The 27,104-nt window shown below is 40.8% G+C and overlaps 1 protein-coding gene across 3 annotated transcripts in view; it reads left to right on the forward strand.

The window, feature by feature from the left end:
- CFAP95 (cilia and flagella associated protein 95) overlaps window positions 1–27,104 on the forward strand; it is a 274,652-nt gene that overhangs the window by 222,600 nt on the left and 24,948 nt on the right. Inside the window, exon 6 of one of the 3 annotated variants that reach the window (XM_087822698.1) lies at window positions 16,204–16,436. The exons of the other annotated variants lie outside the window; for them this stretch is intronic. Coding sequence (XP_087678824.1) covers window positions 16,204–16,224 — 21 coding nt within the window. The 3' untranslated portion in view covers window positions 16,225–16,436. Of the gene's footprint in view, window positions 1–16,203; window positions 16,437–27,104 lie in introns of those variants that run through there. 3 annotated transcript variants of the gene reach the window in all.

Genomic DNA, 27,104 nt, shown 5'->3' on the forward strand with positions numbered 1-27,104 from the left:
AGAAAACAGATTGGTGGTTGCCAGAGGGGGGTGGGTGAAATGGATGGAGGTAGTCAAAAGGTACAAACTTCCAGTTATAAAATATATAGATGCTTGGGATGTAATGTACAGCATAGTGAGTATAGTTAACAACAGTTAACAACACAATATTGTATATTTGAAAGTTGCTAAGGGGGTAAATCTTAAAGTTCTCATTACAAGAAAAAAGTATACTTATGTGTGGTGATGGACATTAAACTTATTGAGGCAATCATTTGGCAATATATATGTGTACCAAATCATTATATTGTACACCTAAAACCAATACAATGTTATATGCCAATTATATCTCACTAAAAAAATATATATTTTTCTCTTTACCTATAAATAAAAAAGTCCCCTCTAAAAAATCAATTACCTAACTGTTGTGATACTTCCATAGTATAATTTTTTTAAAAAACTTGAACTCAGATACCAACAGGCTGAATAAATGTTTGTAAAAATCCTACCACTTCTGATGAAATTGATAGGAAAGGATTAAAAAAAAGTATTAATTACTAGGAAAACTCTTGTCTTTTGGAGAATTAGTGGTGGTCTCTATTATATAGTTTTATATAAGACCCAGAAATGAGGATTCAGTATCAAAATACTGGTTTTCTTTTTCTAGACCAGGCAAACATTTCTATGGAACAAATTAAGGTCTGATGAATGCTTAAAGTCTGGCTCCCTCTACTGGAAGATACAAAGGAAGGACCTCCCTTCTTTTAACCTGAAGTCCAAGAAGCGTATACGGGATAGAAGTTCACAGCTCAGGTTTTCCAATCTTTATGCATATATGGAAATTGCCTCATTGACCAACTTGTGGTTTGTAATGAGGAAAACTCATAAACCTCACTATTTATAAATCAGCTCCCAACTGCTCCCCACTCCCTGATAATGGAGGGGAGTGTGCCTCGTCTCCCCCAGTTGCTGCTGGGGGTGGGGTTCTTGAGGTACTGCTGGAAGAAGCATTTCTGGAGGCCCCCACAGGAGGATGTGATAAGGCAGAAAGCTTCACTTCTGTGGAATTACCACCCCACCCCCCCCGGGGTTTCCAAAGTCTCATTTCCCTTAGTCCAGACATAGGAGAGCAGCTGGGGGTTCAGTAGGGCTAAAACCAGAGTCAGTGTCCAGAGCTTCCTTTCCACCTTGGAGCAGAGTCCAGTACAGCCTAGGGCTAGTTTAGCTTTTGTTTACCGCTGCAGTCCATCAGTCCATTGCATGTGGGGTCCACATGGCCATGGGCCATACGGGCAAATGCAAGAGAGCCAAGAGACTGAGCCCCGAGCAATGAAAGTCCCAGAGCCTAAGAGAGCACAGGAGCTCCAGCTCCTTTGTTCAGGGGATTATGTATTCCAAATCTCCTCTCCCTTGCAGTGACCACGCCCATTCTGGTCAACCATCTCTGTCCCCAGGTGTGATTGACAGGCAAGTATCTCCGCTATGTCACCCCAACTTTGCTGGGCATGCATCTATCTTCCCTATGCGTTTCCCTCCCCCAGTGTTTTGCAGGGAACGTGCCTATAATGTCTGGCCTTCTCTTTGTTCCTTTTCTGTTATTGATAACTGGTTAATTACAACGGTATCACCCCACTTCAAAGAGGGGTAATGTTTAATTCAGCCCCTACAGCAAAGAAGAATATGGCCCTGACATTCAGCGTTTCCCTCATCAGTACGCGGCCTGCTGGTCTGCATTTCAGATTTCAGAGCTGGAAGGAACTCAGAGATCCTCCAACCTAACTCTTTATTTTTCTGGTGGGAAAGCCCAGGTACAGAGAGAGGAAATGATTTCCTAAAATCATGCAGCTATGAGAACTTCGATGTGTATATCTGATAAATTTTGTGTGATGCACTTCTCTACCATTTTACAGTGATTAGTGCAGGAAATCAAGTTAATCAATATTTCCTGATTGCCTACTGTGTGTCAGACACCAAGAGATGTACGCGGATGTGAGCGACATGATCTTTGTTCCTCAAAGAGCTTATGGTTAATTAAATTTTATGAATGATGATTCCAGGTTAGACACAACTGCCGGGTCTACGACTCCAATGGCCAATTAAGTGGCCTTTTCACATTAAGAAGCACTAATCCTTGACAGATGATTGATCATTTCTTTGCACAGACCGTTAATATCCTTGATTAGGCATTGGCTCCTATACAGCAAGCTTTGGGGTGTGACTCCTTTCTGAACTAGGAATTGTGTCTTTGATGGGGTGGGTGATATGTGTGTTGGGGTGGGGTTACAAAATTTTGTTTTTGTTGTTAGCATAGAAAGTGACTTTGTATTATCCTGCTGAATGATCTGAAGTTTCTTTTGAATGGAAATGTCAGCATCTCATTCATTCCTTGGATATCTGGTACTACTTATTGGTCCAACAGACAGACTCAGCCTTAAGCCAACCTTGCAATGCTGAGATGTCCATGCTAGTCTTTTGTAGTCAGCTCAGTATGTTACTTGTATCTGCCCACTCCAACATCCATATCAGCCACGGTAGCACCGTTCCTGTGCACCTGTGTGCATATGTAAACCCCCACCGAAGAGTGAACTAGTGAGCAGAAGGAAAATGGAGCCCGAAAGCCATTCTTTCTTCGTTTGGACCACTCCACTGCTCACTTACTCTGCCACCCCAATAATCAGTATTAAGTTATTATTTATATAGAAACAGTATGTTGTAGTGATTGCCAGAGCTTCAAAACCCAGCTCCGCCTTTGCCAGCTGTGTCGCCTTAGGAAAGTTACTTTACCTCTGTGCCTCACATTCCATATGAGGGTGCTGTGGTGATTAATGAATTAATATACATGAAGCCATTAGAAGAGATCCTGAAACATAGTGAGCATGTATATATATTGCTTTATATTATTGTTACTTGATTTGTATGTGCAAGGAAAACTAATACGGTGTTTATAAATTCTTAAAAGGACTCAAAAGGTAATTTACAAAGTGTGGCCAAACTAAATAATGCAATTTCCTGCCGGTTCTGGATACAGATACAGGGTAAGTTATTCTCTGGGGAGTCTGAGCCTTTTTGGTAACCACAGGCACCAGGGTGAGAAATCTTAGTTCTAAACTAATGAGCTAAATGTCAATCTCCCGCTGTTCCCATATCCTCTGCTTGGGAGATATGAAAGTATTATCGAAATGAGTTTTTAAGTCCACTCACTGGGTGAGTGTGCGTGTGGAAACCCCTAGAGTCAGAAGTCAGATAATATGTATTTGAGCACACCACATCTCTCTTCCTCCTGAAACATTTTTAGAAAACGTAGGCTGTTCTATTTCTAAGTCATCGGTAGCTCTCGGGTGCCAGGATTTAGCATCAAAGGAAAGATTCAGCTACAACAAAGGGACTCTGTGTTCTTAATTTGCACAATGTAACATCGGGTGCTTCCCTCAGCGCCTCTCTGAAGCTTAGACAGTATGAAATACCTTCCACGGCTAAGAACCGTTCTGAGGTTCCCTGGTACCTCATACTCATCAGGGTGGATGTAAAGCATTTAGCTTTTAAACCTCAGTGAGACTTCGTCAGCTGTTGCCTGTTTCATATCCCAGACATCTTATTCTGTACAGCCCAGAAATCAAGCTGAGCTTGAGTTAAGATCCTGTTTTCCAGGCTGGTTCTGAAAGATAAAAAGACTAATTGGTTTTTAGCTTCTTCAAAGCCCATACAACAGGCTGAGTTAGATGTTTAATCATTTGTGTTACTCTATAGCGTCTACTCAGATACTGACAAAACCATGCCTTTTATGAGCTGTTTTCTCTTAGCGGCTGTGGTCTTAGGATGAACATGGTTTCACTGTAAGCATCTTATCACCATTAATTGGGGATCTCGAACCACGTCACTAGTTGCTGTAAACCCATTTGGCATTAATGAGCAAACAACCTGTATTTCATGGCCATTCTGCTGTAAGCCAGCAACGAATAAACCCATTTCGTTAAGGGCTGCTGGACTTCCCGCATCACAGCGTGAGGGGCTCTGCTGACTTGCTTCGTAGATAGACTGATAAAAGTTATTTTTAAAAAACATTTAAAGCTCTAGAAATGACCCTATGGGCAAAGAGCAAATGAAGAAACATCTATTCAAGAACATATACAAAAATTTGGTGAGAGATATGAGACTCTGTGGTATCTGAGTCAAGACCACTGTCTCCTACTCTCTCAGCTCAATGAGACAGATGACGCTTCGGGCAGCCTGCTGCAGCCAAGGAGGCAGGGACCCCTCTCCCCCAGCTCACAGCTGGGGGGCGTCTTCCCAGGGGAAACAGTATTTCAGCATTTATCATCCTGCCCCTGGCTATCTGTTGCTGAGGTGAAGTTCTGGGTGAGTGCGATCAGCAAATGAGGACGCCCTTCCCCTCAGCCCCCTCTAATGGAATGGAGGCTCTACCTCAGGCAAGACATGATGAGAGTACTGGGGTGTCATCACCTTTACCATGGCTCCTAAGGTGCTGGCTCCAGGCCAAGAGAGGGAAGTCTTGTCATCCACCAAGCACTCAGCAGTAAGTATACAGAGTTGTTGAGACAGAAACCTGCCTTTGTCCCCACCACACACGCGGAGCCCTGGCTCAGAGATTTTGCCTGTGGGGAGAAGCTGGCCATAAAACAGATAGCTCTTAATCTTTTCCCAAGGGAACTGACTTTATTTGCAACCAACCATGGAGAAGTTCAAGCCAAAGGGCATTCTCGAACCCTGGAGCTAGTGGTGAAATGCATTTGGGAGGCAAACTTGTGGATTTAATGATGACAACCTAGGCTGTAGGCTGATGACTTTCCAGGAGAGAACTAGAATAAGACAGTTGGGATGAGCCCTTTTGGAGTGAGAACAGCTATCAAACACTGATGTCAGAAACCGTTCCTCCAAGGGAGCCACCATTCGATTGGATTCATTTGTAGAGCTGTTTATGAACCAGGTTATTGTTGAAAACAATAGAGCAGTTAGCCAACATTTAGTGGAGTTTAACAGCTAGGGGTGGTCTGTGAAAGAAACAAAGAGACCCTACTGATACCACTGTCTTCCCAGGGTTACTGAGGTTATACCCAAAGGCATGCCTCCCTGAGGAGAACAGGAGAGGCTTCATACTATGGGGGACAGGGGGGAGGAAAAGAGACTTCAATAAAATAATCCAGCAAGTCAATAATAAAAAACACACACAAGCAAATAACAATGACAGTTCTGCAGAGGGAGTCTAGAATAGCTACAATGTACCATCTAAAATATCTAGTTTCCAACAAAAATTATGAGGCATGCAAAGAAACAGCGCAGTATGACCCATACACAGGGAGAAAAAAGAAAAAGCAGGCAACACACGCTATCTGAGAGAGTGACCAGATGTCGGATTTCACAGAACAATACTTCAAAGTAGCCATGAAATATCTGTTAACATAACTAAAAGAAAGCATGATTAAAAAAGTAAAGAAAGGTATGATGACAATGTTGAGTGAGATAAAGGATATCAATAAAGAGACAGACATTATTATTAAAAGAACCAGATGGAAATTCTAAAGTTGAGAAGTTCAATAATTGAAATAAGCTTAGTAGAGGTGCTCGACAGTAGATCTGAACTGGCAGAAGAAAGAGTTTGCGAACTTGACAGTAGATAAATAGAGATTAAACAAGCCAAAGAATAGAGAGAAAACAGTTCATATTATGAAGCCAGTATTACTCTGATATCAAAAACCATACAAAAACATCACAATAAAAGAACACTACAGACCAATCTCTTATGAATATGGATGCAGAAAATTCTCAACAAAATACTAGCAAACAGAATCCAGCGATATATAAAAAGAATTCTACATCATGACCAAACAAGAATTATCCCAGTAATGCAAGGTTGGTTCAGCATCTGAAAATCAATTCACGCAACAGATCATATTAATAGAATAAAAAAACAAAAAATCATGCAATTATCTCAATTGATGCAGAAGTGCAGAAGAAGCATTTGACAAAATCCCACACCCTTTCATGATAAAAAAAAACCCCCAACATTTAACAAATGAGAAATATAAGGGACCTCCCTCACCCTGAAAAGGGGCATTTTACAAAAACCTCACAGATAACATTATACTTAATGGTGAAAGAGTAGATACGTTTTTTTAAGATCAGAAAGAAAACAAGGATGTCTACTCTCACACTTCTATTGAACTTGTATTGGAGATTCTAGCCAGGACAATTAGGCAAAAAAGAAAAAAAAAATCCTAAGGACCCTGCTAAAAACTATCAGAGCTAATAAACAAGTTTGCAGGATACAAAGTAATTATATTTTTATACACTTCACAATGACTAATCCAAAAATGAAAACAGTTCCATTATTTTAGGGACCACAGTCTTCTCAGAATTCCAAAGTATTTGTATATCCTGCTTAAAACTCATAATGTCCTTCTAAATCCAATATCAGCTAAGAGTTATCTCTGCTGTATTTAAAGAGACATAGGACATTCATGACTTTAGCTTGCACATATTCTAAAATATTATTTTATTTTAAAAACCTATGGTGTCACCCACTAAAAAGTAAACCTCATGATTTATTCACTTAGTAAATGTTTACTTAGTCCCTGCAGTGTCCCAAGCACTGTTCTGGGGATAGTTTTTCTCAGGGAACAAAACACAAAATTGTATGTGCTCATGGAATTTATATGCTATTAAGAGGAGACAGGCAATGATTAATAAGCTTAGTAAATAAGTTAATCATAGGGTGTGTTTGAAGGTGGCCAATCCTATGGAGAAAATAGACCATGAGAGCAATGGTTTAATGTGTTTTCAGGTGCCCAGAAGAACGCCTGGCTCAGGGAGGCACAATGAATATTTGTTGAATAAAAAAACTGATGTCGTTCAAATTGTATGTTTGGCTTCTGAAGCTTTGCAGTTTGCACTTTTGGACTGGTTTTCTTTTCTTTTTTAAAAATCACTGTGTCTATAGAGAGAATTTCACCCGTCCTTTCCTGTTCTTCTTTTCTCTGAAAGGTGGCATGCTATATAGTGGCTAAGTGCTAAAAGCTCTGGAGCCAGGCTTCATAGTTTCAAATCCCAGCTCTACCACTAATTTCTGACAACTTCAATTATATTTATAACAATTCTCAAATTGCATTCATTTTATTAACTAAAACTTGAGGCTGTGTGTTTTGAAGACCGCCCTGTTGCAGATCATTTTGATACTGTTTGTTAGCTTTATGCTGGCCACTCCCTTGGCTTCCTATGTTCAGTCCACATTTATTTCTTGTCTGTTGTTTGCAAGAATCTATCCCGGATCCTAGGAGTGTTATATAAGGATGTGTTCATCATAGGTGGACGTTAATGATACTTTTCTGCTATTAATAGGAAATTTGATATATTTGGATTCTATGCAAGATGTGATCTTCTTGTGAGCTGGAATTGCCCGCTCACATCTAACATCCTCAGAACGTTAGGCAGCGTCTGGTACATATAGACACGTAGCAAATGTTTAATGAATGAAAAAAGTTACCTTTTAACAGCAATCAGTTATACATGCAAAAGGCACACATTTGCCACTGGTTGGACATTCTGTTTAGAATATCTTTGGTCTGTCTGAGACTGGCTCACCTGGGTCTAGTCTCCCTAGCAAACCAACAGAATCTGCCTGGATGGAGGACCCGTGACCTGTGACTTGGCAGAACATAGCCTGGGGCCAAGTTCAGAGAGTAAGTCCTTCCCTCCTTGGATGTGCTATTGTAACTCTTCCTCGAGCTGATTTTTCAGTGCTTTGGTTACATGTTTTATTTCTTTTTGGGGGGTTCTGTTTCAAAAGTAAAACACCAGTAGGGTTTGTTAAGATGTTTGTCAAATAGTAACTTATTAGCTATGATATAAGATATCAGAAAATAGCAAGCTCTTTGGCTGTTTATTTCTTTTGTTATGGATGGAAAGAGTAAGTATAGAGATGACTCAGTTGCTATGGATACCAAGTCTTTGAGATAATAGAATCTTTTAAACATAATCCAATTCAGTTAAATTGGCTTTTCTCTTAAATATTATGTGTACCCAACATACTTTTTTAACACAGAAAATTATATCCCTTTCTCCCAATAGCAGAAAGTGTATTTTAAATTTTTCTCCAATTTTGCCTTGACATTTCTTTTTCCTATATCTCCTCTTTTCTGCATTAGAAAAGATGATATGGAGAAATAAACTATATTTCTGTTTTTTCTTCTATCTAAGCAGGGAAGCTGATTTTGTTGGTTCCACATAATCACACAAATATCACAACGTGATTGACTCAATTGTGATGTTTAGATTTTTTAAAAACTCAATCTTCAGAAAGCAGGTTGATTACAAAAAGGAATAGAGCCATCTCTTCAAATTTTCATTGGTTCATTTAGTCAGGATTTTAAAAAATAGAACCTCTTTAGGGTGAGTAATTTTGAACAAGGCATTAAGTTTACTGATTGTTGCACAGGAAAACCCCCCCCACCGCATCTTCAAAATAAAACTTGAAAAGTGCAATCATAACTCAGGAGTATGAGAACAGTCTATTCCCATGTGTAAAAGCAGTCAGACACCTTGCTAAGAACATACGTTTTTAAAAGGTTTAAAATGCCAGTTAAATCATGATTTATCTATTTTTCAAAAGGAGTTGTGAGAGTGAATTTATCAAAACCCAGCACTTTTCTGAACTATTTTCGTCCCCTATTCCTCATCTTAACTTCTATTTTTCTTTAGAGATGGGTTAGGTTCATTATATAAATTTTTATATCTGTGCAATAAACATTTTTTCCGGACTGTTCTGTTGGAAGCTGCCATGTTGGAAATAAAAAGTCTAGTTTATGAGTTAGAAGGGCCTGGGTTTTAGTCCTAACTCTGCCACTGGATGTGTGACGTCAGATGAGTCATTTAACCTCTCAGGTCCTAAATTCCTCATCCAGAAATCAGAGGCCAGACTGCATAATTTTCCAAAGCCCCTTTGACATTCTAAAGTATCTACATTGCTTTGAAATGTATGCACAACTCCAACTGACCCGGCATCAAGGCTAGTGACTGTTTTAAATAGTCTTAGTTCAAAACGAAACAGACGAGAGAAAGCTTTAGAAGTACAAGCCCGCTAGCAACCTTTTTTCCAACCCTGCACAACATTTAAAATAGTTTAAAATTTGCAGTGGAAAATAGGATATAGAACCCATTTAGCTGGATCGTTTCAAAACATTTATTGTTGGTGATACTTTCTCCAGATGGAAAGTGTGTATAAGTAATACTGGCTCAAACCAGCATTTATCGTTTTCTTAGTAAATGTCAGGCACTTCGCTAAGTGCTTTTTATGGTTCGTCTCATCAATCCCCCCGGCAGCCCTATGATGCAAATATTATGATGTCTCTTTTACAGAGAAAAATGGACATAACAAATAAAAAGATGAAGTCTTTTGTCCCAGATGGCTCGACTAGTGAGTGGCAGAACAAGATTGGAGTCCACGCTGACTATATGTCCAGAGTATATAAACTACATACTGCACAGCCATTCGGAGTTTGTCGGAGGGGCCTGTTTTTGTGGCTTATTCGTTCGTTACCTGTCTCGGCTCGCACCCGTCTCTCCGCAGTGGGCCTCCCACGCGTGCTGACCTCAGTGAGAGGCACCACGCCTGTCAGTCACGCCGACAGGAACTCGGGAATCACAGCTGACACTTTTCTTTCCCTCATTTCCACTCCCTACCCATCCAGCTCATCAACAAGGCCTATCCATTTTTTTAATTTTTATTTTTAGTGAATAGCTCTCAAAATGCAAAGATTCCATTACTTTACGTGATTATAAAGGAATATATGCCCTCAAACCTGTAAACATCTCTTCCCTTTTCCAGCTATTCATCTTCTCCCAATTACATCCCCAACTAAACCCACTCTTAATATTTTTGAATATATATATTCAACACATTTTCAGGTCCCCAGAGCAAGGGACCCTGGCATACTTGGGGGACTTAACCTAAGAGACTTTCATGAAGGGGCCATTTATAGAGGTGTCGATGTAAGAAACACCCAAGCTTTTAGAGAACTTTTATGAGTTTGAGTCAAACTGACACCAATTGTCAGGAAGCCACACCTCAACAAATTGAGAAAATGCTCCGGAGAACAGCAGTTTTTTTATACATTAGAATGAAAGGAGGAGAGGTAAGTAGGGCTACATGAAATCCATTAGTGGTAACAAAGAGAAGCCCTGTGCTCTCAAGCTCTGGTGGGAGATGGTGCCCTGAGGGGTCTGGAAAAGATTACCCTGACATTTCAAAGATATGTTATCCTAGATGCAAAAAGACAATAAACAGGCTCCCTCAAGGTAAAGACTGACTTTTGTCGAGGAAGATAAAGGCCTAGAACATAACTACCAGCCATGACTTGCTTTTAGTTAGGAATTTTCATCTTCAGACCATCCTCTGTGGTTACTTTTGGTCTCTTGGTTTGTAAGGCTCCCTCGCAGGCCTCCCCTGAGCTTGTCAGGTTTAGTATGTGGCCCCTTTCACGTCCGCAGAGGTGTGGGAATGCTTGAGATAACCAGCAGGATACGGTGCGCTGCCAAGGAACTAGCAACAGTGGGATGCTGTTAGCATCTGCTATGGGTCACAATGTCCTCTCCAAAAAGATATTGGAGTCCTAACCCCCAGTCCCTCACCCTCTTGATGAAGACTTTAACTGGTTCCTTTTGTTCTTGAGGAAAAACACAAATTTAAAACTGGGCCTTAAGGGTGTGTGGGATCTAGCCCCTCACCCAGTATTTCTCTCTCTCAATCTCTCTCTCTCTCTCTCTCTCTCTCTCTCTCTCTGTGTGTGTGTGTGTGTGTGTGTGTGCAGCCTCACTGGCTTCCTCTTATTACCTCTAAAGCGCTGTGCTCCTTCCCACCAAGGTTGGTAGACACTTTTCCTTCTGTCCTGGGCACTGCCCCACCTTTGTTCCCACAGCCTTAGCCTGGGTTTTTTCAGCATGTACAGCAGTCTCATCAGCAGCCCTAATTTTCAAGTCATCTCAGGGTCCAGAATGTGGGTGTGAGAACCTTCAGATGCGTTCAGTCTGTAGCATCAAGTCAGAGAGTCCTCCTGACTAACAAGTTAAACCAGACACTTTGTAGAGCAGGGCAAGCCGTCCTTACTACCTAAAACCTATGGAATCCCTGAGCTTAAAAAAAAAAGATTGTTTCAAGACGCAAAGTTGTGAAATATTTTTTATTAGTAACTGATGCATATAGCATAGAAAATGTGTTGAATATATATACTCAAAAATATTAAGAGTGGCTTTAGTTGGGCATGTAATTGGGAGAAGACATATAGTAGGAAAAGGGAAGAGACGTTTACATGTTTGAGGGCATATATTCTTTTATAATCACATAAAGTAATGGAATCTTTGCATATTTGCAAGAACCAAGGGTTCCATAGAGAAATTGTTATGGCAAGGGGAACAATGTTAGAGATGGGATTAGGAGGAGTTCATGCAGCTTCAGGGTAGACCTTTGGAGCAGAAATCTCACCCCTCCCTTCCATTCCCACTACCACCTTTGATACCCCAGTTTGTGTCAACCAAATATCACCCCAGAGAGCCAAGGGGTGGAATCCAGCTAAGAGAATCTTCTATTTGGGAGCTCTCCAAAAGACGACTTCTTTATTACAGTCAATTTCTGTAATGGTTGCTGCAACCACAAACCAAAAATCTTTAAATGTGGCTGTTGAAAGCTTTGTATAGATTTAATGAGTGAGATATTCCTGCCCTGCAAAACTTCACAGTGAAAGAATGAGACCTAGTGCTACTGGTCCCTGGAAACTAAAAGGGCTCTTGAGGTAGGAATGAGCCTGGAATGTTCAAATGACACAGAGAAGGCTGATGCATCATGAAAAGAGGAGGGAGATTAATTCTGAGGGTTAGCAGAGGGCAGAATATGTAGGGCCTTTTAGACTCAGATAAAGAGTTTGAATTTTTTTCTAAATGCAACCAACAGTGTCTGACCAGGCGTGGCTCAGTGGTTAAGCGTTGACCTAGGATCCAGGTGATCGGGGTTCGATTCCCAGTCAGGGCACATGCCCCAGTTGCGGGCTCGATCAGTGACTCTCATCATTGATGTTTCTCTCTCTCTCTCTCTCTCTCCCTCTACTTTCCTCGCTCTGAAATCAATAAAGATATATATATTAAAAAAAATTTTTTTTTTTTTTAAATAAAAAAATAAATGCAACCAACAGTTATTGGAGACTTTTAAACAGGAATGATGTGATCTGATTGACACTTTGAGCAGGTCTCTCTGGGAGCTATTAGAGAACGTGAGCAGAGGGATGACAGTCAGGAGGTTGTTGCAACTATCCAGATGAAGGCGGCTGGTGCCCCAGACTTGGGCTTGGTCAGAAAAAATGAAGAGAAGTGTTTGGACAAGGGAAGTCCTTTTGGGGCTTCCTGATGGCTCACATGTGGGGGTAGGAGAAAGGAGAAGTTAAACATGACTTCCATGTTCTAACTGGAGGGACTGGGTGGATGGTGGTGACATTTATTGAGACAGGGAAGATAAACAGAGGAATATATTTAGTGGGAAAAATGAAAATTGTGTCTTGGCCATCTTAGGTTCGAGAGGCCTGGGGCCATCCAAATAGAAATGTTGTAATGGCTCAAATCTGGCTGCCAGACTCCAATCCTGGCTTCAATTCCCTCTCCTCCCTTAACTCTCCCATTCTCTTCTATAAGCCACTGCTCTATTAATCTTTCTAAAGCCTGGCTGGAATCATGCAAGGTCCATGCTTAAAAATATTTACCAGGCCTTAATTGCCCTCAGAATCATGCACATATATCTCAGTCTGGCTCTCAACCCTTGAATTACACTCTGAGCCTCTCCTTTCAACATTATCTCTTATTGTAGCTGCCCTATATCTACTGCATGGTCTGGCCAAACTGGGCAATTCATGTTTCTCAAATGGACTTTGAACGTTCCTGCTTCCAAATCCTTGCTCAGGTTTTCCCCTCTACCTGGAATGTCCTCAAACTCAACAGTTATAATTGATTAGAACTCAATTGAAATTATAAACTTCAAGAACGTGACTCTCTAGACTTTTACAGACATCAGTATAACATAGACACTAAATATTGGTCTAGTAATTCTTCAAGTCTGTCTACCATCTTTCTGGCATTTAAAATGTATTAATATAAAGCAATAATGTCAAATGTTTATTATTAAACAGTGATGCCTAGTACTGTGAGAAAAATAGTAAAGGCCAAAATAATTATAAAAGAAAGGGCCATGTGGCTCTAAATGAACAGAAGGAGTGGTATGCATCTTTGAAGTCTCATTAATCTTTACTGAGGAGCCATGAGAGCAAAAGTCACCACTCAGGAGTTCAAAAATTTTTCGAAAGGTTAAAAACTTAGGGGATGATTTATAGAAAAATCCAGTGGAAACCTACTTTCATAAAGTGAAAGAAGGATGTTAATATGATTAAAGGAAAGCAGAATGAGTGTAGGATTTTAATAATAATAAAAAAAAAAAATACCCCTGAATAGCAGCTTAAATGCTAGTACCAATAGTCTTACTGTTGATGGTCACTACTACTTTAGTGAGAGTCCTTATATTGCCGTTAGAAGGAGTTTGCAAAACTCTGGTACCTTTAACAGAGTCAGGTACTCTGTGGATTCATATCATTATTGTATCCATTGGAAAAACATGTCTAATAAGTGAGCAAGAATTAGCACTTGGAGGTTTTTTAATGGACATGGTAGTTAGATACTATCCAGAATAGAGAAAAAGCCTCTTCATACTCATTGGAATTTGCATATTTATATTCTGTTGGAGGGAAAAAATGTCCCAAATATAATAACTCTAAGTCGTAGTTAGTAAATTTTGCCATCAATTGCAAAATATTTTCCAAATCAATGTTACGGAGGGTACTTACTGAGGGTCTACAAATGCTTCCTTAAATTAAATGATTTTTTATCAGTTGCATCATACATGGCTAAAACAATGGTTATTTCTGAGTCTATGGTTACAATGACATAAAATAGGTTGTATCTATTGATCATCAAATTTAAATTGATTAGGAGTCATTCATTGTTCAACACAGATTGAGCTATGTAGTGGGCACTAGATCTTCTAGCCTGAGATTCAGAATTCCAGCCCAAGGCATTTATAAATTCCCCTTTGAATAGCTCTTCTATCCACTAGTGCTATTTTTGAGGCCTTAAAATGTCACCCCACCACCACCACCACCACATGTTAATTTAGTTCAGAACAGATGTGTGTGGCATCTGTGCACATATGTTTTCCGAAGAATTCTTCGGAAGCAGATCCCTTATGATGAACACACTTGAAATCACTATTTCTGAATCTGAGAACTTACACTTCCTCCCTATCTCTCACACTATCTGTGTTTTGTGTGGCAGGCAGGCAATTTAATGAGTTGCCTTTTTTTTTCCTCGCAGATTTCCCCTCTAGCACATTCGAGTTTTCCAGCTGGGGTCAGGCTTGAGATTCTCTTACTTATGGATTTGGCCTGCCAGGCCCAGCCTCAGAGCTATAGCCTCCTTACAAAGCCAGCTTTGTAACGGGGCTCTGTGACTGTGGAGAAACCCACCAGAGCAAAAAGTTTCTTTCGTCGACTCATGGGAGCTCTGACAAATGTTTTGAGCATTTTCACCAGGCATTCTGACTTCCCTATGAGGTTGCTATGACTCCACCATCAACATTTTCCAATACTGACTTTGGAGCACTTAGGAGAGAGCTCCAAGAAATAATGTCTGTTTTACATGGAAAACCCCCCCAGTTATTTTAGAAATTATTAAGAATGCCAATTTTGCTTAAGAATGCACTGAAATGTCTCATGTGACAGGCAGGCATACACTCTTAGAGGCCCCACACAGTCAAGGTTCCTACTTATTAATAACGATGGTCTAGGGGAAAATAATGGTCACCACACCAGAGTCCACAACCAAAGTGCTCCTGACGCCTGTCAGATGGCCATGGAAAGGTAGGTAGGAGACCAGAATATGCCACCTTCACTATGCCTCTTTGGCGTAAAGAGTATTCGGAGAAACAGAAGACACAGGAAGAGTTACAAAAACAGAGTAGAAGTTGCCCTTTTGTAAGGGAAATTTACATTTATAAAGAAAATCACTATTTGTAAGGTGTTTCCCTTTCCTTGCCAGGAAGAGAAAGATGACTGAAAATCCTAACAGACTTATTAATGGAGAAGTCACTTAAATCTACATAAGGAAAGTGACCCTGTCTTACTGAACTTCTCCTGGTCCCTTTCCCATAACTTGTCTCCCTCACATCATTCCTCCTTTGTTTGGCTGAAGAGATATTTAGACTCAAGTTCTAGCCACCTCTTTGAGTTCCAAGTTTCTTCCACAGATATATGAGATATGCATGTTCATAAACTTCTGTTTGTTTTTCTATAATCTGTTTTTAATAACAGGGGCCCCAACCAAGAAACTGGAAGGGTGGAAGGAAAAGATTTTTTTTCTCTCCTATGTAGGGATATGACAAACCTGAGCCCAGTGTCACCTACAAACTGGGTTTTTTTTTCTTTGCAAGCTTTACAATGCATGGATATTTTTCTCCTGTTCCCATCTGGGGAATCAATCAGGTTTTAAAAAAGTCTTCAAAGGAAGACTTTGGACTGGGATTTCCTCAGATTTCCCTGGGATTCTGAGGAAATCCCAGTCCATGATCCTCTGCATCTCTCCTAAGCCTCTCCTGCTATGTCTACAATGGCTCAGTGTGATTTATTGCAGCGCCAGGTAACCTTCAAACCACGTACAAATCACAGGCATTAGTTTTTAAAGGTAGTTTGGTACTAATTTAAACATAATTCAGATTTTATAATAACTTTCAGAAGTCATTATAGATAAGATTCTATATTATGAATATTTAAGCATTATTGAACTCACCCCAGGGGAAGGCATGTACTAAGTGCATTGATTGCACGGTCTTATCTTCATGAAACCGCTCTATGGTAAGCCTTATTTATGCCTATTTTACAGATGAAAACAGATTCAAAGAAGGTAACTTGCCTATCTGATAAATGGTAAAACAGGATCCTGAACCTAAGAATACCTAAGACCGAAATATGTGGTTTTAACTACCATGTTCTATTTTTCTTCACTGTCTTTATCTGTTTTGTTTTTACTTTCCGGTCAAAATCTGAGCCACTTTTCTCCATTTCCCTGGCCTTTGGAAAATTACTAACCTTTCTCTTCAACCCCAACTTCATCCCTTTCTTTGGGTTTCAGGCAGTTGTTGAGAAAATGTAATTAAACACAAGATCTCTGAACCCAGAAAACCTCTCTGCGAAGGTCGAAGAGAAAGGAAACAATTTAAATATTGAGTAAGCATTAAATCCAAATGTGATGTGCATCAAAGACCACCCCCTGAAGGGACTGCAAAAATGGAGTGGAGTCTCCCTCTTTTATGGGTGAGTGGGGGACATGAGAGACGGGTTTTGCAATTTGCATTCAGGCGACAAGTTAGGCCCAGAGCCTCCCAGGACACTGGAGGATGGGCCTTGTTTTTGTAATTGATTGCATTCCACAGAGATGACTACCAGGTCCTTGAGGAGATATTCCCAAGCTGTGAGACTGGCTACAGGTTTATCTAACCACTAAAAAGACTTACAGACATTTAAAAAAGATGGAGGAAGAAATTTTGAAAGAGAAGAGACAAGAGGGGTGAAGAGTCCCTTCAGTTTCTACAGGAAACTTTAAGCCTCTTATTTTTCATTTCTGTTTGCATCTTACACTGTCTAAGCCTAACTCTTCAGCATTACATTGAGCGTGGCCCACCCTTTGCCACGCACCCAGCTTTGAGGTCGGTGCCTGTTCACTGCTCCTGCTCCAACAGCTTCATGGAAAGGTCTCCCTACACCACCCTGACGCAGGTGTTCTGGGGGCCCAGGGACCCGAGGGCTTTGCGCAGGAGAGAATTCAAACTTGAGCCAGATAGAGTTTAAAGTGAAAGTGAGTTTATTGGTGAAGCAGTGAGACAGAGTGGGCGACTCCACAGACAGAGCAGCCCCCCCTTTAGTGGAACTTGCTTGTTTTATGGAGGTTTATTTTAATTCAGGGGGTTGGGTAGGGCATTCAGTGAGGGAAGGAATATTCAGGATTTTTCCAGGAAAGGAGTGGAGGCGTCCTGAAAGAGCTCCATCGGTCATCTTGTGTCCTTACATGGGCTTTCCGTTCCCGATCGCGGTGGTGCGGGGTGCGTTGTTTAGCAGGCTAATGTATTACAATGAGCGTAGTCTGGGGGTTACAGTAAGGTGAAATTAGTCACCATGTTGGGCTGAGCTGGTCTCTGCCTGTTTTAAACCATAAATCCAGTAGGGGTGGTGCGACGGCTCCTGTAGCTTTCAGGGATTGCAGCTGTCTCGCCACACACCCTGGCTCACCACATACCTTATCTCAGCTCCACCTAGGATTTCACTTCCCTGGCATCTCAATTGTTAAAGCAGCTGCCACTCTCAGGCACAAGCCTCCGAGTCTATTTCCTTCCTTAGGAGCAGCATTAGGGAAATCACTTGCCACCCTTCAACTGAATTTCCATTTCACTTAGTCTGGAGGCTAGGCTGGGATAACTCCCAAACACGCAGCTGTGGAGGACCCTGTCCCAAGCATTTAGTGACTCAGATTATACTTTCTGAAAGAGGTCAAACCTCCAGGAAGAATTAGGAGAAAGATAAAAGTGGCCTGTCAGATTATAGATTTATCTTCCCCTAAATGACCAGAAAAAAACCAGTTTACTGCCTGATCTTCATATAAATCAAGTTCTCAGGAAAACCTCAGGCTTACGTAGGGGAGGACAATGTTTTCCTTGACCCTCTTGAGGGTTCCTGGCAGGGTCCAACAATTAAAACGACATAGTTTAACAGGAGAAAAGCATACAGATTTATTTAATATAAGTTTTACGAGACATGGAAGCCTTCATAAGAAAAGAAAGGTCCAAAGAAATGGTTAGACCTGAGTATTTTTATGCTAGGTTTGATGAAAAATGGACAGTCATGGAGAAATCCAGTAGGACAAAGGAGATAAGGCAAGTGTAGCGAACTGGGGGGAACTCAGCAAGGCCTGTCCATTCAGAGGGCTCTCTGTCCCTCTGTCTTGGAGAAAAGGAAGCTCCTTTCTTGCTGGTATAGGGAGGGCACCTCTCACATGAGGGTCATATAAACTGTTTCAGGGGAGAAGAGCAAGGGAAGGTTCAGAGAGAGAGAGACCTTCTTGCTTCTGCTGTTTTCTCAACCTACTTCAGCTTAAAATATTTAATATGCCAAGTTGTCATATTTTGGGGTAGCTTATTCTGAACACCATCGCCTATCATGGGTTGCATTGTTTAACACTGAAGTGCGTTTCCTCCCCTCCAATTCTCCTTTAGACAATTCTTGTCCTCCTAATGTCTCTTTTACTTAGAGAGCTACCTCTTATTCTATATTTATTTATTTATTTATTTATTTATTTATTTATTTATTTATTTATTTTTAAATATGTCTTTATTGATTTCAAAGAGAGGATGGGAGAGGGGAGAGAGAGAGAGAAACATCAATGATGAGAGAGTCATTGATCGGCTACCTCCTGCATGCCCCCTACTAGGGGTTGAGCCCACAACCTGGGCATGTGCCCTGACCAGAAATTGAACCATGACCTCTGGATTCATAGGTTGATGCTCAACCACAGAGCCATGCTGGCTGAACTACAGAGCTATCTTTTATTTTATTTATTTATATTTATTTATTTATTATTAAATTTATTGGGGCAACAATGGTTAATATGAACATATAGGTTTCAGGTGTGGGTTTCTATGTTATAAGACAGAGCTACCTTTTAAAAATACCCAATTTCATCCATGGATGAAGTGATATGATGTTGAAGGTGATTAAGAAGTGCCACCCCAAAATATGCCACTTTGGCCTATTTTTTATTTTTAGCTGAAGGAACTCGAATCCCTTATCTGCCCAAAAAGCAGTGCCTCCCCAAATATTTAATTGTCATAAATCCCATCCCTGGAGAAGCTCTAATATTCGCTTGAGAGAAGAGAAGTCAACTCCATACCCAAACAGGCATTGTTACAAACCACTATATCCCATCTGTCCTCCTAAGAGCCCATTCATCTTTCCAAAAGAGCATTTATATTTCCATGGGTGCCTTTTCCTCCCTCCTGCCAAGGAGTCATTTGTTCTCCCAGAAGTGCCCCTCTGCTTCCCCATCTCCCCTTCCCCTATTAAGATGGAATATAACTCTCAAATTCTACCACTCCTGTGGCTATTTACTTCCTCCTCTGATGCCTCTTTGCATATACAATGAAAAAATAATACATTTATAGGCCTTTTCTCCTTTTAAGTTGTCTTTAGTCAGTTTAATTTATAGGCCTTCAGTCACTGAACCTAAGAGGACAGAGGAAAAGCTTTTTTCTTCTAGGATTTGCTTAAAAATAATGTAGAAGGGGAGAGTGGGTGGCTAAGAATTGGCTGTGGGTTGACGGTTGTTGGGACTGGTGATATCTCCTTTAACATTATCCAAACTAAAAAGTTTGAAAATTGATTTCTGTTATTGTCAAGGTTTTGGTAATTTGGCTTCCCACCTTCGGTTGTCATTTTTATTATTAGGAAAACAAGTAAGAATTATAGCTGAAAATTCACCCACCATATTTTTGGAGGAGATATTTGGTTGCCTAACGGGTAGAGTAAGTGATCACCCACAAGTAAGCTAATAGCTATTGTATATTGAAGGCATATAACATGCTAGGTACCTGTATGGTCCTTCACAAACACTACTTGGAATCTTCACAAAAACCCTGCCTGGTGGGTATTATTATCTCCATCTTGTAGGTGTAGAAACTGAGACTCATAATTAAGTTGGCTAAGATCCCCCAGCTAGTAAATAACAGATCTGGGATTCAAACCCAGCTTTGCGTCCTCAGCTCTGTGCTCTTTCATTCATATACTTGACAAATGTTTACTGAAGGCCTGTCATGCACCAGGCATTTTCCAGAGCAGTGAACTTAGAGAATGCCATCTTTGCCCAAATCAGCAAAATATATAATGTCCTCCTTCTACCCTGAACCACTTCCAACCCATGGATTTGGCTTCTGGCCAGAAAAGCAGAGAATTTTCTTTCTCTCAATTACATGGAAAGCCAAGGGTCAACAAATTTATTATCAGGAAAAATTGCGCATGACTTGGAAATATGCAAACAAAAGTACTGAAGGTCCTTTCAGTGAAGTGCTGGGCACTGCCTAGTGGATGCTTTGGAGATTAGCTGATTCTATAGAAGTAATGCCTTTGGTTACCTTTATATCGATGGATATTGTCCCACTTTATAGGGATAAAAATTATGTTGTATAAAACTGATAGCAATGCAAATGATTCTGGCCCATAGCAAGAAAGTAGAGACAACTGATTTTCTGCCCTGCAGAAAAAATCATCCCAAACATTATATTTTATTACCTGATACAATATTACCCAGATTCGCTTCTATTAATAAATTTATGTCAGCATTTCTCATTGCCAGTGCCTGGCTTGTTTGGAGAAGTCAGAGGCCAGGTCATGGTAGGTCTTGCAAGCTGTGGGGAAGAGTCTGGACTTTATTGGAAGTGTGATGTTAAAAGCACTGGAAAGTTTCAAGCCAAGGAATGGCGTACTGTGAGTCATCCACTGGGCCGCAGGGTGTTGTGAAGTCAGATAGACGTGGGGTTTTGGAAAAGTTATCCCATCTCTCTCTGCTGTAGACCCTTCATCTGTAAGGTGAGTAAACTGGTAACTGTAGTGCAAAGTTGTTGTGATGATTACGAGCCTCCCTGCTCCTGATATAAATCATTGCTCACTCAGATAGGTGTGTCTGCACTAAGCCAGGCTGGGCTGACTTAGCCACTGGGACCATCCAGATGCCATCTTCTAAATGACCCTTACTTCATTTCCAAGGGAAGAGGGAGGTTGTGGAGGTAGGATTAAGCTATGTAGGGGATAGAGGTGGGGCGAGAATAAGAATTTAAACACATGCTTTATGAGCTCTGGCAAGTCTGCAAACCTAGATTGAATAAGGAATAGTTGAAAAGGGTTTTTACTTTGTTTTGTCTTAGTAGACAAACGCAAAATATTGCGTATTGTTCCTGTGAAAGCCAGCGGGGGAAAAAGCAAGAAAATATTCTACATTGCAGATAAGTTTGGGTTGAAGAAATTATCTCATGCATCGATTCCTGGATCTTCCTTTTTGAAAGTCCCCAATGACCTTCTGTCCCTCTTGTTTGGGACAGTTCTTTAAGCCTAATTATAAGAAAGGAAAACCCAGCCTAGAAAAACTCTGAGAAGAGAGAAGAAAGAAATGGTTTCCCTGCTCTTTCCTGATGGTGTCAGGTGGAGCAGCTGGTGTGGCAACAACCCCGTGAGGTTGATATTGTCTCCCACGTGGTACAGATATTAAAACTGAGGCCCGGAGAGCTTCAGTAAATATGCTCAGCTGGCGAGCACTGCAGCTAGAGCGAAGAGCACATCCTACCTGGCTCCAAATTCCACACTCCCAAGCCTCATGGTAGGTATATATCAGCAATTTCATACAGTTTGACCTATACCAAGCAGTATTTTTGAATTCATAATATTTGAATTTTGAATATTTTTTAATTAAACAAAGATTCCACTGTTCTATTCCTTCTCCTTATAAATTCTTTTTCTCTTTAGGTGGTAAAGAGCATATAGATTTAAGATATTTTAGATTTGGGATCTATAGTCTTCAATTCTTTTTATTTTTAGATTTCTTTTAGATTTTGTTATTAATGAAATACAACCATATGTATTATATATGTTGCTGTTAGAAATATCAAAATAAAGATATACAGATTTTAACAAAGTAAAACAATTATTTGCAAGCAATAAATTTTGCCCCCTTCCTGAAAACACAAAGTCTTCAAAAGAACATTTTTTGGGGCAAGGGAACACTACTGGATATTTCATCTCTCATCCATCTTCTTTTTCAATTTAAGATACTATCTTATACATTTCTTACAGTTTTTCACTTTTATGGTTTTAAAAATATATTCAAAACTCAGCTTTGTTTATTTAATCTAAATCTGCAAATGTTATAAATGCTTTCCTTAAATATTGAGAAAGAATTGATAGTTTTTTCTGACAATTCAATTTCTAGATATAATCTTCAAGTCTTCTAGAGAATAAATATACCTGACATTTTTTTAAAAGTAAATTTTTATTTTCTATGAGCAATGCAGCATGTTATTAAAATTGCACAAGAGAATAGGTTTGCTCTGTGTAGAATAAATTCATTAGGATGGTTAAAGCAAATATATATCAGATTTATTTTTGTTGGGTAAGAGAACTGACCAAAGTCAGAGGATAGAGAAGCTGCATATGCCCAGGGGGTGCTTTTCGTCTGAAACAGTGCCAGAGACCAACAGTTACTAGGGCACAGCTTGGCTGTATGCTCCGTATTAGCTCAGGTCAGGTTTTATATCATATTCGGTCTGACGGCCTTTTCTCTGCCATGTGATCATTTATGCAATCTCAGGAAAGTCTGTCTTCCTACCCCTGAATTGACAGAGTGGGACACAGGCAGTAAGACTGTAAAGGGCGTGTGTGTGAGAGAGAGAGAGACGGGGGGGGGGGGGGGGGGGGGGCAGGAGAGGGGGAGGGAGGGAGAAACTGTTTTTGAGGCAAGGAGAACATGCATGTTTTAATTTTTGGAGACAATGCACTAATTCATCAGCATATAAGTTCTGGTCTGTGGTAGCCCTTTGTGGTATTTAGTCCACTAGTAAGAGTTTCTGCTTTCATTTGTTCCAATTTCAGCCATTTTTGTAAATGACTAAAGCAATGGGCTCCTTGGTGTATTGCTCCTCCTGAGGTGCATTTAGGAGAAAGTAGAGTGAAACAGCTATTTTTGGGACTGGCAAAGGGGTCTCTTACACTCCTCTTTACATTTTAAAAGGGGCATTGAAGAGAAGCTTTCTTTTCTGGTTAGTTCTTGCATATTTGCTGACAGAAGAGAGGTGCTAACGTGGTGGTGGGTGGTGGGTGGTGGGTGGTGGGTGGTGGGTGGTGGGTGGTGGTGGGTGAGACAGTGGGCTGCCAAGGTCATGTTCCCCCAAAGCCGCGGTATCACATCTCGGACTCGCTCCTCAGCACTGCGTCTTATTAATCGGGGCTCACTGGTTGTATGAGAATAAAAACCCACTCAAACCCACTTAAGCAAAGGGTGACTTGGTGAAGGGCAAGGCGGTGGTTAGAACACCCCAGGCAGGAGCGCAGCCGGGCCAGGGGCAGATGGGAAGCAGGGCCCGAGGCAGGCAGAGCGCGCCCCTTTGTGGCTGCTCCTTCCTTCCTCTGCTTCACTCCTCTCCTCAAGAGAGACGGCCCAGCTCCCTCTGCTTTTCTCATTCACTCATAGAAAAAAAAGTCTTTCAACAGCTTTCAAGTTAAAATATTATAGGTTTGACTCTTCAGAAACATTTTCTTCCCTCTCCCTCTCCTTTCTCGCTCTCCCCCCACCCATCTATCTTTTTTTCCTGTTCTAAATTCTTAGAGAAGAGACACTAATGTACCAATGTGGGTCAATTGCCCACTCCCAGACCAGTTAGCTGGATAGATTTTGGTATAAAAGATGTTTCCTATGCAAAAGATTGGTTAAGAAGAGGCCCTTATGACGTAAAGAAACAAACCTGGGCTCAGGGCTCAGGACTCGGGGCACCCCAGTGCTATGGCAGCTTGGCCACTAGCTGACTATATGAATATCTGTATTTTTCTGGGCCCCCCTTTCCTGGGGAGGGAGGTGGGTTAGATAATCTCTATAGCTATTTAGGGCTTTTACAATGAACTTTCCTGTTGTAGTGGAAAATAACACTGGCTTAATAAGAGAGACAAGTCTTGGGATGAGAATTATAAAGCTTATTAGCAAAATTCAGTCCTTCTGATTAGGGGCCACTATTAGCCTCTGAAAAGGGGTGTTTTACAGGATTATTCTTATGGGTGTTCATAGGATTGATGGGTGTTTGTGTGCATGGCTAGGGGAGGAGGAATGGAATTTCACATACATCATTGATATTTGGCGAAGGGATCCCGTTGCTGTCATCAGCGGCCTAGATATGACATGTTTGTGCCTAAGACTGAAACTGAAGTTGTGGAGGAGGTTGCATGGGGAAATACAGCATTTTCAAAGAATAATTCCTTGTATTTCCTGTAATGTGCGTAGAGGCAAGTCAGAAAGTAGAAGATGAAGATGCCCTTCTGTGGCTAGAACTCAGAGCTGCCTCACTGACCATATTACCAGACAAGGACCAGGCCCTGAGCAGGTCTGCCTCGGGCCGGCCTATAATGTTGGGTTCTTGACTTTGTGCAGGAAAGATTTCATAATAAGGGTCCAGGTGATTTTGAGAGTATGTTTATTAAAGCTTGGGACAGTGAAACAAGGAAGGGCTTAGGGTAGAAAAAGCAGCAGGAGAGGGACTAGGCAGTGCTCTGCTTTGGCTCCCTAGAAATGTTATCCGAAACAAGTGAGCCAAGGGGGAGGGCTACTTTTATTAGTTTTCTAGGTGTGTCCTTTAATATGTTGATTCATCAAAATAAATGTATGGGTGAGTTGGGATTATTTTCAGGTCAGCTTCGCTTCTTTACTTTTAGGTCTGTCTGGCTCTAATTGTGTTTTTTTGTTGTTTTTGTTATTTGTTCCCCTGACTTCATTCATCCTTGGGTTTGTCTGGCACAAATGGTACTATCTCCCCAACCAAGGCGATTTAAGCTGTTTATCCTCTGGTTAAGGAGAAGTATAAACCATTTGCTCTCAAGTGTCCTTGGTTGGAGAAGATAAGGTCTTACAATTTACTAGCTGGCTATAAGTTGATCAAATTGTTTGGCTTTGTTTAATTATCTTGTCTTAGTTTCCCTGTTCCACTTTTCAAGGAATTTTCCTAGCTTTTTACTCTCCTGTCTCAACCATATGCTGTCCCCTCCAACTCTCCATTCCTTCATTCCTGCTCGACTCACCTTCTCTCTCTACATCACCTCTTGTCCCTCATTCATTCTTTATTCTTTTAGTCTTACAGTCCTCCTTTGATTCCACTTGATGCCCTGTCGACTCTGTGCTCCAAGTCAATTGTTGACTACTCCCAACAACCCTCAAAATTGTTGCCCTTTGGACCTCCCACTGTCTTCCACACCAGTTAAAACTCACTCAATTTATCCACCCCTGACAAAGGTCACCTATCTTTCCTTTTGAGCTCTGTCCTCTGGGAATTTCTCCGTATCTCTCAAACCTCCTGTCCATCTCAGACAAAATTCTACCACACCTTCTAGCCAAGACTAGATCCTGACATCTGACCTTTTACTAACAGTGTGTATGCTGCGACTTAATTTTTCCTCTCTCCACTGGCGTCTTCCAAGGCCCGTTTACAAACAAAAAAACCTACTTCTTTTTTTTTTTTTTGGCCCAGGTTTAATACATAGAATATCGGTAATTAACAAAAATAAACAAAGTAAACTTAATATTTTAACCCAGTCTCCTGGTTATTGTTGAAACTTGGTGGAACAGAACTTCAGATCAGGTTATGAAATGAAAGGAACACATTTTGAGTAGAAACCCCAACTCATACAGGCTTCAACATTAAAAGCAACTGAAAATCCTAAAGAGGAGCCAAAGGGAAGGCATGGTTTTGTGGTTCAATGATGTCATCAAGAACTTGATTTCTTTCATTTTGTCTATTTCTCCTTCCATAGTGTCACCTTCATCTAGTTGAGACCCCAAGATGGCCAGAGCAGTTTTCTGACCCTACAGGATTCTTGGGCCACCCCTACAGGCAGGAGAAACTTTATCCCAACATCCCTAGCCAAAGTCCTGATGTTTACTTTATTGGTCTGCTCACCTCTGACCAATCACTTTGGTTGTGGAATGAAATGTTATGTTGCCATAAGCTCAGTCACATGTTCTATCTACCTCTGCAGCTGGAGTGGAGTTTTCTCTCCTGAAACCACATGACTACCCTAAACTAAAGCAGAGTGTTTGCCTTTCACTCCTGTACTTGCGGGACCTGCAGGTTGGTTTGGACCCCACTTACCAACTCACCTCTAAATCTATGTCTGGTTGGTGCTCTAACCTCTCTTAGTCTCAGCCCTTCCACTTAAGCCAGAGCACTAGATGTTAGCAAAATACCATGTGGAAAACTCCGGAACTGTGTGTAGAACTCCCTGGACAGAGCTGAAAAAATGCAGAAAAGTGGTGAGGGGTAGGGACCTCTTGGCCCTACAATAGCTATGTGGTGATGTCATGACTTTAACTCTCTAAGCATCTGTTGGGAGGCTCCTATTTGCTAAAAGTGGAACAGCTGATTAGACGACAAAAGGAATAGAGTGTCCACTGAATTCTGACCAGGAAGGAAAAGCCAGTTGGTGAAACAGAAGGTTTGGGAAACGTGGGAGGAAGTGACCGAGTCACCTCGGAATTCATAATGGTAGAGAAAGGGAACAAATGGACATGTTCAGACACATCCATTGGATTTTTTTTTTTTTAATTATAGAAGGGTAAAATGAGGTCACAGTCAATTTCTAAAAGGGACTATCACTTAAGGAGAAGAGTAGCTTTAAAAAAAGGAATGCCTGCTCTGTAATTTGGGGTTATCCTAATGAGGACACCAAGGAGACATTAAAGATATAGAACGTGCTCAAGGAACAATCCAAGCCTAGATTTAGAAAGAACAAAACAGAATCTTGGAAGCAAAGCATATAGTCAAGGATGAGTATAAAATGATGGCCGTGGCACAAATCTGTGCAAATGAAACATCTTGAAGACAACTGAATAAATTGACACTTGAGAAATTGTTAAGACCATCGTATGTGTAGGGCATTGTCTGCCTGGGACTCCACGTGGTTTCGTGCTGCCTAGGTCTTCCCCTTGGCCCATGCCATTTTGTTCTTACATTATACTTCCTTAATTACCTTTCCATATGCACACATGTCTCATTCTGCTCAATTTTATCTTTAATGGGGTCAGGGACTATTTTACATATTTCTTTTTTATCTCCTACAACACCTGGCACAGTGTCTTGCATGTAGTTCATGCTCCAAAACTGAATATTATTGATAAAGGAGAAGGTTAGTTAATGATGATTTCAAGTGTCGAAGCATTTGTTATGGCGAAAATGGTGGTGCCTG

This window comes from Miniopterus natalensis, chromosome 12 (genome assembly GCF_054644295.1).
Source record: "Miniopterus natalensis isolate mMinNat1 chromosome 12, mMinNat1.hap1, whole genome shotgun sequence".
Classification (NCBI taxonomy): domain Eukaryota; kingdom Metazoa; phylum Chordata; class Mammalia; order Chiroptera; family Miniopteridae; genus Miniopterus; species Miniopterus natalensis.